Here is a 14,003-nt window from a genome sequence, read left to right on the forward strand (position 1 = left end):
AAACGGGCTGATGACTTCCTTCTTCTAATAAACCTTCTCCTTCAGAAATACGTAACGAGTTCTGATTGGGCCAGCGGTTCCTGTGTTGTGATTCGACAGCAGCTGAGCGCGCACTGCCCTCCTGCTAACGTGATTGGACTAGAACACACGTGCTGGAGATGTATTTATAGTCACAAGAGCGTTTTTACTGACGAGATGCGCATGAAAACCGCATTTGTTTTTTTTTTTTGCACAGCCCTAACATCTAGTTAACAAAGCTAAACAGCGTTGCCCTTTGTTTAATAAGTTACAGAAACTGTTAAACGCACCAACTTAAATAATAAAATACACTCACCGGTTGTGGTCCATATACAACGCCTTCTACAGACAAAGAGGGAACTGCTCCATCTTTCAAGAATAATCTTTGTGCGAATCTGACATTTAAACTGATTGAGATTGAGGAAGCTGTCCTCAGCAAAATGTGCTGCACATAGTTTTACAATGTGCATTATAATTTTCGGGAACCGAGCTAAACATAAATTGTAACCATTAATCTCCAAGTACAGTGTCCCTGGGAAGCCCAAACAAAGAGGATTGGACTCAGAGTTAAAAAACAGCGTTTCAACAACATGGCGACAAAAACAAACAGCTCTTCCTTCTTCTCCGTCGGAGCGCAACAAGGCCACGCCTCCCTGTTTGTGAATTCATGTGGGCGGTGGTTAGTCAAAAAACTGTTTTAGTGACGTTATTACTGCAGGAACTAGAGGGATGTAGTCCAAACGGGTCGTTTTTTGTAGGCGAATTCTGTTAAATCAAATATCTTGCTTGGCATTGAACTTTGAGCTTTAGAATTTTACAGATATTATTTATACTCTAACAACAACATTACAAACTAACTAAAGTTTAAAACATGGGATCAAGAAGAAGGGGACCTTTAATGTTTCAGTGATGAGAGAACATTGGATGTGTGCTCAGATGGAAACTGTTGTGAGGTTTGTTTGGCTTGTGTTTTCTCAGGCAGCAGTCAGAGTTCGTTCTGTGAAGATCTTTCTCCGGGGGTCGAGAGGTGAGTCTTTTCTTTTTTTTTTTTTTTTTTGTGAGTAAACATTCAAGCTCATTTTTTATTTCATTATCTGATGGGTTTTTATCACATTAGGGTCACATTAGTTCACGTCAAGCAATGCATTAACTCACTTAAATGAGCATCACATTGTTAAAGTAAAGTAGATAATGAAAATACAACAGTTCATTGTCAGTTCTGGCCCATTGAATAACTGTAATAAAAACTTTCGATTTTTAATACTGTATTAGTAATTGTTGATATTAGCATTAACTAAGATGCATGCTTTAGAAGTATTTGTTTGTTCGTGTGAACTGAAATGAACTGTACTGTAAAGTGTTACCATACAACCTAATGAAACTCTTTCATACCGAAAGTTTAAAATGAGATTTCTAAAATCAGATGAATAACTTTTATTTAATTTTTTCCTATCTCAACAGTACTGATTGTTTTAGTTGTTGTTTCCAGTTATAAATGTATATAAATGTTTAACATCTATATATGTCCATTCCACAGGACGCGCGGCGCTTTGATATACATAAAGTTCAAATAGCAAAACACAGTAACACATCTACTGAAACAAAATTTGTCTAATAAACATTTGATACATTTTCAATTAAACATTTTATTCAGTTTTCATTTAATTCTGTCAAAGAGAGTCCGTGTGTCTTCTCAAAAATATATATTTAGGTCTGAATATAAGATTTATGTATTTGAATTGGTATTTTTGGTCTGAAACACCTGAGCATCTGGGACCACGGAGATTGTAGTTGTAGAGAATAGCCACACGTGTGTATCAGTAGATTTGAAGTCACAGACAAAAGTTGCAAACTTGTAGATCAGTGATGTCATTGTGGCGACTGTGCAAACAGGGGCCGCATGTACGCGACTCTGGGCCCTAACTGGAGGGTTCCTCTCCGCAGCTCCCCCAGAGGCCGCAGCCATGGCCACAGGTACAAACCCCTGCCTGGGTCAAAGGTCACCTCCTCCATTCCTCTGGGGCATCGGGTTCACCTGTCTTGGCATGCAGCGTCTCCTCTTCAACATTCCAGTTTCCTCTCTTTTCTGGTTTAGTCTGAAGACTGTCACGTCTGTCACCTGCTCTCTCTTTGTCCAGCTGTCAGATTGTCATCATCTCAGGATGCTTATAGAGCTGTATTTATCCATCTTTTTGTTCAATGGGGAAGTAGGCCGTTTTCTGTGACTCTGTGTGGCTTCCGGCTCATTAGCCACTTTAGGGAAATATGAGAAGAATAACAATGTGCAGTAAATGGTATGCACTACAAACCAGTGTGTTCATAATTAAGATAATATAATATGGTAAGTCAGCAAAACGAGCTGTATTGGAATGACACCGGAAGCCAGAAACATTACATTTACAAATGTGGATAGAAGTGAAAAGCTCTGGTCCAAAACCTAACCTGTGGGCTTGCGGTCCACTGTCCTGTCCTGTCTACCTAGACAGCTTCCTTCTGATGCTGCATCCTAACTAGTGTGACACTGTACATGTTCAGCACTCAAATAGAGCTCCTCACATTTACATTCACATTCAGTCATTTAGTAGACTGGGGTCTGCAGCAAAGTTGAATGAAAAACAGCATAAACATTTTTTTAATAATTAAATAAAGAAACTACTTAAAATAAATAGTAAACAAATAAAAATGATTAGATAATAGAATAATTAGATTCAAAGGATTTAAACTAACTAGTAGATTTGAATAAATAAATTATTGAATAAATAATTGCAAAGTTGGGTGAAAATAAACAGAGATTAGATTAAAATATATGAATTAAAGTAAATAATAATAATTAAGGTAAAATAAAGTATGTATTAAGAAGGGTTTTTTGAATGAATTATGAATTACTTTTATTTTGGAGACGCGATTAATTTGCCCTGCACTAATCCAGATTTATGCAAGCAAATATATCAGTTTGAGAGTGTAGGGAGAAGAGGGTAGTGCAAGTCTTCAGTGGAAATTCGGATATTAACTGATATTTTAAATAAAAAAAAATTATCAAATATTGTGTAGAATAGACCATTTTCTCCCTTTTATGTGTTTAATTAAAATTTGAGAATTGAGAATTTGCCTTTTCAATCAATCTTCACATCTAGAGTGTGTGTGTGTAAAGCTCACTAGGTTTTGAAACAGAGCTGCTATCTTGTGAGTGGGTGAAGGGGACTCTTTCTGTCTTGCATCAGCGCTCTCTTTACTCTCTCAAACTCACATTTCACTTCAGCCTGAGATCTCCAGCAGCTCCATCACATCCTCACATCAGATGTGAGCTGGAACGCCTGCAGCAGTACACACACACACACACACGGTGAAGGTGTTGGGCTAATGTGATTCCCTCTGTGCAGTTCGTCAGTAGCAGAGTCCAGTCTGGCTCATGGAGAGTCGGGTGGAGTCACGATGGAGGGGCCGCTGAAGAGGAAGACCCTGCTGAAGGAAGGCAGGAAACCCAAGGTGAACAGGAAGAGAACAAAAATGAGTTTAAAATCTATGGTTAAATATTTTTCAGCATTTGCCAATATTCAGTATATAAATGTATTTATGAATTTGCTTTGAAATTGTGCATACATGATATTTACGCATCCAGAATTTATATATATATATATATATATATATATATATATATATATATATATATATATATATATATATATATATATATATAATGTGTATATATATATAATGTGTATATATATATATATATATATATATATATATATATATATTATGTGTGTGTGTGTGTGTGTGTGTGTGTACACATTTTATTATTATTTTTATTAGTGCCATCAAGCGATAAATCGCATTAAAAATAAACGTTTTTGTTTGCGCATGTAAATGTATGTAATAATAATGTATGTGCTGTGTATATTTATTATGTATACATAAATACACACACATGCATATATTTCAGAAAAATAGGTTCTTTATTAACAGTATAAATTATATGAATATAAATATAGGCACTTTTTTTATATATACATAATAGATATACAAAGATCATAGTTTTAGATTAGCAATTTATCATGCTCCTGTTTTTAGGTTCAGTCATTTCAGTTAAATTGCAATGAATATGTTAAAATATATTTGGTAAAAGGTTTATGACAGTATTCTAGAAACCTTCACACTGACCAGAAAGTGCATCACTGTGGCTTTGAATTAACTGAATCTTTGACTCAAACACTCCATCTAGTGATCAACACGTACAAAAACTAGACATCGGAAAATAATTCTACATTCATCTGTGTATCTAAAAATAAAATCCTAAAAGATATCCCTGCATTACCATGAATGTGTTTGCCAGATGCTTGCATTGCATTGCAGGTGAACATTAGATCGCTAGGAATTAAACACTGATTTTCTGTCGTTCTTTGAGCTACAGGAACTTAGATAACACATAGATTTAGAGAGCATTGCCCAGCTCTGTTTAGTTGATTTTGCATCATTATTCATATGTTTTGTTTGGTTGTTTTTTATTCAGCTTGCCTCGTGGACGCGGTATTGGATCACACTTTGTGGTTCCACTCTCATATTCTACGGATCCAAAGCCCTGCGAGCCACAGAACGGAAACATGTGAGTGATGCAAAGATTTATATCTATTTAAATAAATAATGCATTATTAGAATAATAAATTTTATTTATTTTTAAATAAATTAAAAATGAAGAAATAAAGTATCATTTTATATAAAAATAACATTTTATGGAATCTCACTCTGTGTAACACATAGTACAAGTCTTCGCCGTGTAAGAAAGTGTGTGTTGTGGGCTGGATGGTGGTGCTGCCAGATGATCCGGCTCAACCCAACATCTTTCAGCTCAACCATCCTGACAAAGGTGAGTCTGCTATTGAATAGTGCTTTTATAATGACAGTCTTCACCAAATTACTAATTTAGTCATTGTTAATGATGAATTATGTTTTCTTATATAACTCAAGCAGAATGTCTGTGTTTCTCAGGGAATGTTTACAAGTTTCAGACAAGCGATCGGTTCACTGCGATCATGTGGCACAGACACCTGGAGGAGGCGAGTCGGAGAAGAAGACCTCAGGTATCAACAGGCACTGGTTCATTAGGACTGAATAACAGCTCAGTATCGGGAAAAAAAGGTAGAAAAGCTGTCACTGGACCCCAGTACCTGTTCAAAAGATACTTTTAGATACTGATATTTGCACTTTAGATACAAATATGTATCTTTTAGGGGTAAATAATGTACAAATGTTTACCTTTTGAAAGGCTACCATCCTGGTGAAAGCTTTTGTACCTTTTTTTCTGAGCGTGTATATAGAAAAATAATTTCCCTATCTGTCGGTCACTAGGAGTTATGTCAAATGACATATGGGGTCTCACTTGGCTAGTTGATTTTACATACCTGAATAGGCCTCAGGTGCATCCACTCTTCAGATTTTTGCTTCGGAGCCGAGTGGTTGTATGAAAAGCTGTTAAACTCCACAAAGCCATTCATCTGCTGTGTGTCGGGAAGCTGTTCTGGTTGGTGATACGGCGAGAACAGTGGTGTCCCTTTCAGCAATTCCCCTGGGTGCTTCAACTAAAAGATCAGATTTCATAAAAGAGCAAATCACAGACGATTTGCGTCATTTTAAAGACGCTGTTTTGTCCGTGTCCTTCTGGATGCGGTCGTTTCTTGTCCTCTGATAATGACCACCAGCGTTGTCTTCCATGTCTGGGCATTCAGCCGCTCATTTCCTTCCTCCATCCTCACTACCCTCAATTGTGGGGCAGCTAGGGGGTGCGTCCAGATTCCCCAGAAGGAGAGTCCGATTGCGGTGCACCTGTGCCCACAAAATGGCGCCTTTGGGAGGAATAGTCTACATCTCCTGTCCAAATCCTGTATGCTACCTAAGATTGCAGTGCTGTGGGCCAAGCTGACTCTGCCCTGCATGTCATGGCAATCCTGCAAATTCAACAAGCCAAGGCTAACCTGAGGTTGATGCAGGAGCTGCGCACGGTGACTGACCTCACCCTTCCGGGCGAGGGAAGTCACGACAGAGTCCCTCGGAAAGGCGATGTCCATTCTGGTGGTCCAGTAGTGCCATCTCTAATTCAGCCTGGTCAAGATGAGAGACATTGACAAAGTGCACTTTCTTGACGCTCCCATCTCCCCGGCTGGCCTGTGTGACGAAGCTGACGGAGCTTGCCCCGACATGATCCTCTGGCTGCCACCGTTCCATCGTGGGCTGTGCCTCAGCCTGCTCATCTCCTTGGGCGCCCTCCTGCATCTTTCACATTGGTTCCGCCCCATGATGAGAGTTCTTCAACTACGAAGCGGCCCTGACACAGGGAACTCGGAGATGTGGCAAACTGCTTTTCAGGAGGTGATGGAGACAGTGCCACTCCTTCCCCCAGAGGAGGGCCATGTGGAGAATCCATCGCTGTTCCATCGCTGGTCCGGTATTCACATTTTCAATAAAAGAGCAATTTCCCTTTCCTCTGAGTTGCAAGGCTTGTGGGTTGACAATGAGCGACATACTGCCTCCTCATTCTCACCCACGGTGCCCCCTTTCACCAGTGGCCAAGAGGTTGCGCGGGGACCTCCCAAGTTCACTGGCATTCTCGAGACTTTGGTGACAGTTCGGTTCTCCCTGTCCCCCCATGTTTTCAAGAAGATCGTGGAGGGCGACCTTGCCCCACTCTGGAAAGTGGGAGCCGGGATCCTCAACTATCTCAATAAACTGGCTGATCATGTCCCAGCCCCGAGAGGGACCTGCAATCACAGGGACCTGGTACTTCGGCACCTTAGTCAGTTGGGGCTTCAGGTCAACAGAGAGAAGAGCAAGCTGTCCCCTGTGCAGAGAATCTCTTATCTCGGTATGGAGCTAGACTCTGAGTATGACAGCACGTCTCACCAGCGAGCGTGCCCAGTCAGAGTTCCTTCAGAATCAGGACAGTGGTACCACTGAAACACTTTCATAGGCTCCTGGGGCATATGGCATCCGCAGCCGCAGTCACGCTGTTCAGATTGCTTCATATGAGGCCACTTCAGCACTGGTTGTAAGGTCAGGGAGGACGAGAAGCAGGCCCTGTTGGTTGCACCTGTTGGTTTTTGGAGATCATGCTCCTCACGACAGCCCCTCCCTGGTGCATCCCCCTGAGGAGAGACCTTCTCTCATCGGGGGCTGGGCACCATATGGCACCAACGTCCAGATCTTTGAAACCTCCACACAAAAGTGGGATAGTGCCCTATCACTCAGGCTAGAGCCCCCTTCACGAGGCAGGCCTATGCTTTGAAGTGGAGTCTATTCACTAATTGCTGTTATTCTCATCGAGAAGAGCCCCGGAGATGCTCGTTCAGAGTCATGCTTTCTTTCTTGCAAGAAAGTCTGGAGCGTAGGCTGTCACCCTCCACCTTGAAAGTGTATGCGGCTGCCATTGCAGCCCATCACGATGCAGTGGACGGCTGGTCCCTGGGGAGGCATGACTTGATGATTAGATTCCTGACGGGTGCCAGGAGGTTATATTCTCCTAGGACACCCCAATACCCTCCTGAGACCTCTCTATTGTTCTGGCTGAGGGGTCCCTTTGAGCCGCTGGATTCAGTCAGATGGTGAACCTGCAAGCACTGCCCCTGGAGGAGGCGAATCCAGCCTTGACATTGCTGTGTCCTGTAAGAGCACTTCACATATACGTGGACCACACCCAGAGCTTCAGAAGCTCTGAGCAGCTCCTGGTCTGCTTTGGAGGTAAGCAGAAAGGGCCCTACCCTGGTTGAGCATCCTCCAGCACCCTCGGTGGTCAGACTTGGTGGCACAGTCTGGCGCCAGGCCAAGTACTGGTGATAGCAAGCCCATGAAAGTACGCGTCCTTCAGGTCGATCGCTAAACCAATCCTGGATGCATTTGATAATACGTTTTTGCGTCAACATCTTGAATTTGTAGTCACGGTCAGCCCCTGTACTGGGCTAGGTGTCCATATTGCTTGATTCTCTATGGGTAATCCCGTATGTGTATTCTTCCATGGTAAGGTTTCCCTCTTGGTAAACCTGTGTCTTCCCTTGACAGACCTGCTCTGTCAGTCTCTGCTTGCATTTGTTCCATCCCTACTCTAAGGTAGGACCTGCCTTGTAGGATGTGGTCTCCGTAGCGACCTTTTCCCTAAGGCTTGCTTCCCCATCGTTCTGCCAAGCTGAAAGAACAAACAGGAAAGATTTGAAGCAAAATTTCACTGAAGGTTGAATCCCTTCCAAAAACTTGGTTGGAACAGCAGCATGGCCTTCTCCAACAGTGATGTACTCACCCTCTTGGTCCCCTTCAGAACCAAGGTCAGTGGAATTGCACTGGGGCTTTGGGAAGTTTACAACCTTTAGCGTAGCTTTTGTGACACACCGTGGCTTGTCAACAATTGCAGCACCACAGGGTTGTGATGGTGTTCAGGTTGTGGCGTTTTCCATAGGACCCTGTATGTTTTCATAACTCGTAGAGACCGACAGATAGGGAACGTCTCGGTTACGTATGTAACCCTCGTTCCCTGATGGAGGGAACCGAGGCATTATGTCCCCATGCCACAATCTTGAACCATTCACTGTTGCCGGGACACGTTCTCGACTCCTGGATGAAGAAAAACTTATCACAGTTTCTACAAAAATATTAACAGTTCTCAACATTTATAATAATCAGACATGATTCTTGAGCAGCAAATCAGCATATTAGAATGATTTCTGAAGATCATGGGACACTGAAGACTGGAGTAATGAAAGAAAGAAAGAGTATTTTAAATTGCAATTAATATTTCATAATATTACGGATTTTACTGTAGTTTTAATTAACATTACAATAGTTTTAATACAAAATTATATTAAAATGCAGCCTCAGCCAGCAGAAGAGTCAATGGTAGTGTATTTATATTAATTGATATGTATTTGTAAAATTCTGGTTAAATGTGTTCTATAGTAATTCAGCAAGTTGTCATATACTCCAGCTGCTCTGAACAGATAAACTATAATTGCATAACACTGTGATCACTCTTTTCACTCTAGATACCAGCGAATCTCATGTCGTTTGAGTAAACGTTTGAGACTTGTTCAACTGCTGCCTGAAGACTTTTATAAGGCCTACACAGATGGAGAAGGATGTGTTTGGTTCAGCAAAAGGATGAAAAAAAGGAAAAATCCACAGAGCGGACTTGCTCTGATCCAGTGGCCCTCCACGAGCCGCCGGACACATCTAACATCAAGATATCTTTTACAGAGCCGGACGAGGAGGTTTGAGCACTAGTGTGTGGTACTGTAGGAACGGAGGGGAATTTGGCCATTCCAGCTCCATCGGGTCTTTTCTATGGAGACTTCCGGATATCAAGGTGTTTTGTGGCTTCAGTGAAGTACATTGTGAGAATGAAATGAAACAGAAGCTTGAGATGGGCATTTTCATGGTGAGACAAGTTTTAGAGATAAATAGAAAACATGCCGCCTGTAGCAGAAGAATAAAAAGCCAAACTAATTAGCTCCTTCAAAGTAAACCACAGCCGGATCGGGAGAAATGTGAAAAAAGACTTAAAACAGCTAATGATACTCACTGGTTAAGAGCGGTTCAGTCACAGACCAATCACAGCACCAGTGATTTTTATTTCTTGTTTATGAAATGATGCTGGTTGAAGGAGGTTTGTGAGTGTGAATAGTTTACATCAGAAATTCTGAATCCACTTTCTGTTTTAGTCATTTTATACTCATGGAAGCTTGTTTTGGGCTTTAAGTATTAACTAATTATTACTCCTTAACTGTCAAATGAAGGTTTTGCTCACCAGCTGAAATGTGTTGTATAAAAGAAAGAAGTGTGTGTTTCCTACATCTGATAGGGTTCCTTGTACATTAACTGGAGAATACAGTTTTTATTACACGTAACACAACCACTATTAAAACAAGAGTTTCTTTTTCATTTAGCCCATCTCTTACTGGGTAAATCTCACAAAACTTGTCAAAAAATTGCCCACTTCATATCTTACCCTGAAGGTGAATCGAAAGAAAAAAACAAGAATATTTTGCTTAAAGAAAGTTAAGCCTATTTTTTAAAGGGATTTAAAGCATAATTTGTATTTTGACATTATTTTCATGACAATTAAGCACATTTAACCCTTAAAATATCATCATTGTAATACAAATAAAAACACATCATTTACATTTTTTATATTTATACATCAAGGTCTTATTTATTGTACTGCCTTTAATTTATGTTTATGGATATTATTGCACTTTTTATATTTTAATACAATTAAACTGTGCTTAAAATGTTATTGAAAATAAATTCACAAGCTTTAAATGATTTTTTTTAAGCTTTAAATATTTCCTCCTCCTTGTGTTGTTTGAACCAGTTTAAAGATTTATTTTCAGAGGAACACAAAATTAAACACTTGAAAGTATTGCTGTGTAACTTTTTCCATAAAAACAGCAGTTAAACGCCAATCAATTCAAAATTAATTTAAAAACAATAAAAGTACTGTCATCCAAATCATGACTACAGAACACAGTCTTGCATATACTTGTACTAATATTAATTGTGATTAATTGCATTAAAAATAAAAAATCAATTGTTTACATGCTGTGTGAATATTTATTATGTATGTATAACCACAAAGTATGTACATGTATATATTTATATTCATATAATTTATATTATATATAAAAATATAAACATATTTTACTGAAATGTATACATGTGTGTATTTATACATACATAATAAATATACACAGTACACATATATGTAAACATTTTTTTTTTTTTTTTAAAGTAATTAATCACAATCTAATGTAAAAATAAAAAGTAAATGTTTGAAACAACATGAAGGTGAGTAAATAATGATAAAATCTTTATTTTGGGACAGTGATTTTTCAGGTTTCTCCTCTAGTTTAATCATTTGTGAACTGACTCCTGATAGTGATCACTAGTTCTGTGTTGAGAGTATTATTTATCTGGCATCAGTTTGCTTTTCTGTATGAATTCAGCCATGTTTTTGTCGAAGAGAAGCGTTTTCTTTCACATGAGGATGTCAGAGCGAAACACACACATGTACAGCTGCACTGCACGGATGTTATGTTTGTTTCTGCTGGAACTGTGAATGAACTCTTGTTGTGTTTCCATGTAAATATGTTGCTAAATTATTTCTTCTTTGCCATCGTTGTACATTGCGGTTTATCAGCTAAAAGGCTGATTCTTCTGTACAAACATTAAATGCCAGTGAACACACAATTGTCTTGTGTATGATGTTTTCACATTTCATTTGATTTTAGGTGGTTGAGATAGGATATTATTTTATTTTATTTTATCAGAGGACATTATTAGTAGTTCAGGAGGATGAGGATGGGATTCTGGTCTGGAGAACACTGATGGTATGTTGTGTGTGTGTGTGAGAGAGAGAGAGAGAGAGATTTTAGCTACATTTTAATATATTTAACCTTATTTAATCTTATTTTTCTGTCACTCTTTCATGCATTTTGTATTCTCTCTTCCAACTTTTGTGATTTGCTCTGGTCATGAACCTCAGGTAAGTATCAGTTTTGTTTAACCAATGACCTGGTATTATTATTATTGTGTTTTTCAGAAACTAGTTGTCAAAATGCTTTATGCTGGAGTGGACAAATAAAGTTGTTTGCTTGCTTAAAGCTGAAAATGTTTCAAGAATATCTCAAAGGCTATTTGTGATGTAAGAAATCATTACTTTTCAATGGGGCGACAAGTTTGCTCAATTTCATCCATTGAAGGAATGTTTAACATAATGCGATATTTCTACTATGATGCATTTACACTTTCTGCATGTTGCATGCAGAAAGATAAAACATTTAATTTTGTGCACAAAACTGTAAACATTTAAGGGTTGCAGAAAACATCTCCCTGGACAAAATGCACCCAACATGTCACACATGAAGTTCCCTCTCGAGGCGGTAACTCAACATTACGTCAGCTAAGACATATATGGGAACTCTTCCCTTCTCAACTTTCACTGAAATCTTATTGGCTAACGCCAGCTGGGGACAGCTGGCTAATTGACGCAAAGCATGCAAATACTGACAGGTCAGCGGGCAGTATAAAATGCATGGGTGCGAAAATTACGTCAGAATCACGACTGAACGCTAGAAGTCTTATCTAAGTCATCGTGGAAGTTGCAATAGAGGACTACTCACCCTGTTTTTCCTCTCCGCATCCAATGGCTGCTAATGCTAGATATGGACCTTCACCAGTTCTGTGTGACCTGCCTGGGTTTCTCACACGGACCACATGTGCGCCCACTGTGCCGAGCTGCTAGTGCGCGCCCTCAGAGCCAGAGTTGCTCGGAAAACAGCAGGAATGAGGCCCACTGCCGCCAGTGAGCCGCTGGTGGGCCCTCCCCCGCCTGAAGGCGTGGTGGACGATAGCTTCCGCCCCGCGAACTTCGTCCTCTTCGGAGCTGGCGAGGAAACGACTCCATGTCGCTTTCGACGTCGGAAAAGGTTTGGGAAAAAGACCGCCCCGACAAAGAGGGCCCTGCAGACCTCCAGGAGAAGCTCACCAGGGTCTTTGGAAAGGCCGTCACGGAGCTGGGTCTCACTTACAATGCACCTGACGAGCCTGTGAAGGGTAACTGGACTCATGGCTCCTCCAGTCGAGCTGCTACCAGACGGCATTGAGGCATGCAAGAGCTCATGGGGAAGTCGTGGGCTGCACCCCAATCGGCTCGCACCCACTCTGCTACGCAGGCCATGTTCACGCACGAGGACGGGGCGGAAACCCTCCCGCCGTCGAGGAGACCGTTACCGCACACCTGTGCCCGTCTCCCTCTGCATTTGGTTCGGACCACAGCCTGCCTTCCAAGCCGTGCAGTTCACGGCCCTTAGACGTACAAAGCCTATACTTCTGAGGGAAGGCAGCTTCTGTTCTTCATGCCAGGGCAATACTCAAGGTGTTTCAGGCAGACGGCGGCCCAGTAGCGCTGACGTCATCAGGGATCTGCGCGCGGCAACTGATCTCATGCTGATGGCTAATAGCACTCTGCTCAGCCGTTTCATGGGGCTCATGGTCGTCGTTACAGGCACCTATGGTTTACCCTAGCTGTCCTGGAAGACGCAGACCATAGAACGCTCCTAAATGTTCTAGTTGCTCCCTCCGGCCTCTTTGATGACGTCATGGAGCTTTTCCCAGAGACGCGGAAAGCACGCCAAAGCGATGAGCCACGTGATGCCCCATCGCTCACTCCAGCCTTCATCTGCGAGGTTCTGCTCTTATGCACCTCGGCAGGCTCTAAGACTAGCTAAATAGTCCGCCGTGGCACCCCGCTTTGAACCGGATGCTCGTTTCGGCCGAAACCAGCAGTGGTAAGAGCCTGAGAGGAAACGTCAGGGTCAGTTGAGGACCCCGCGCCGCGAGAGAGCCACCGCACCATCGAGCCGTCTCCCTGACGGTGAAAGAGTGAGTGCGCGGGAGGCCCCGCCCCCAAGCGCCATGTTCAAATACATCATGTCCCCCATTTCCTTCGGGCGACGATTGCTATGTGTGTTTAAAAGCTGTTTGTGTGAGTTCCACAATAGAAGCATGTACTCAATCAACAAAAGAGCTTTTCTTCTCTTACACTCAACACTGTGTCACTCGTCCTGTCTCCAAACAGCGCTGAGCCACAACCCATGATTATAATGTCCTCGCGAGGGCGCGAGAGTGCCAACACCACATAAACATGGTGTCACCCTCCATGTTCAGATGCATCATGTCCCCCATGTTTCTTCGGGCGACGATTGTTATGTCTGTTTAAATACTGTTTGTGTGAGTTCCACAATAAAAGCATGTATACAATCACCAAAAGAGCTTTACTTCCTCTTATACTCATCACTGTGTCACTCGCCCTGTCTCAGAACAGTGCAGAGCCACAACCTATGATTATAATGGCCTCGCTAGGGAGCGAGAGTGCCAACACCACAAAACACATGCATAATGTCCCCCATGTCACTATGGGTGACGATTGCCATATTTGTTTAAATGTTTGT

At 41.4% G+C, this 14,003-nt stretch overlaps 1 protein-coding gene across 4 annotated transcripts in view; it reads left to right on the top strand.

Annotated features, from left to right (window-relative positions):
* LOC113068017 (ras-specific guanine nucleotide-releasing factor RalGPS1) overlaps nt 1-9,969 on the top strand; it is a 125,593-nt gene extending 115,624 nt beyond the window's left edge. For 3 of the 4 annotated variants that reach the window (XM_026240569.1, XM_026240570.1, XM_026240571.1), the window contains exons 14-20: nt 997-1,045; nt 1,912-1,992; nt 3,399-3,504; nt 4,529-4,621; nt 4,777-4,882; nt 5,005-5,096; nt 9,039-9,969. In XM_026240569.1, coding sequence (XP_026096354.1) covers nt 997-1,045; nt 1,912-1,992; nt 3,399-3,504; nt 4,529-4,621; nt 4,777-4,882; nt 5,005-5,096; nt 9,039-9,068 — 557 coding nt within the window. In that variant the 3' untranslated portion in view covers nt 9,069-9,969. The remainder of the gene's footprint in view (nt 1-996; nt 1,046-1,911; nt 1,993-3,398; nt 3,505-4,528; nt 4,622-4,776; nt 4,883-5,004; nt 5,097-9,038) is intronic. The other variant, XM_026240572.1, reaches the window with a different exon arrangement.
* Nucleotides 9,970-14,003: the final 4,034 nt, after the last annotated feature.

This window comes from Carassius auratus, linkage group LG30F (genome assembly GCF_003368295.1).
Source record: "Carassius auratus strain Wakin linkage group LG30F, ASM336829v1, whole genome shotgun sequence".
NCBI classification, from domain to species: domain Eukaryota; kingdom Metazoa; phylum Chordata; class Actinopteri; order Cypriniformes; family Cyprinidae; genus Carassius; species Carassius auratus.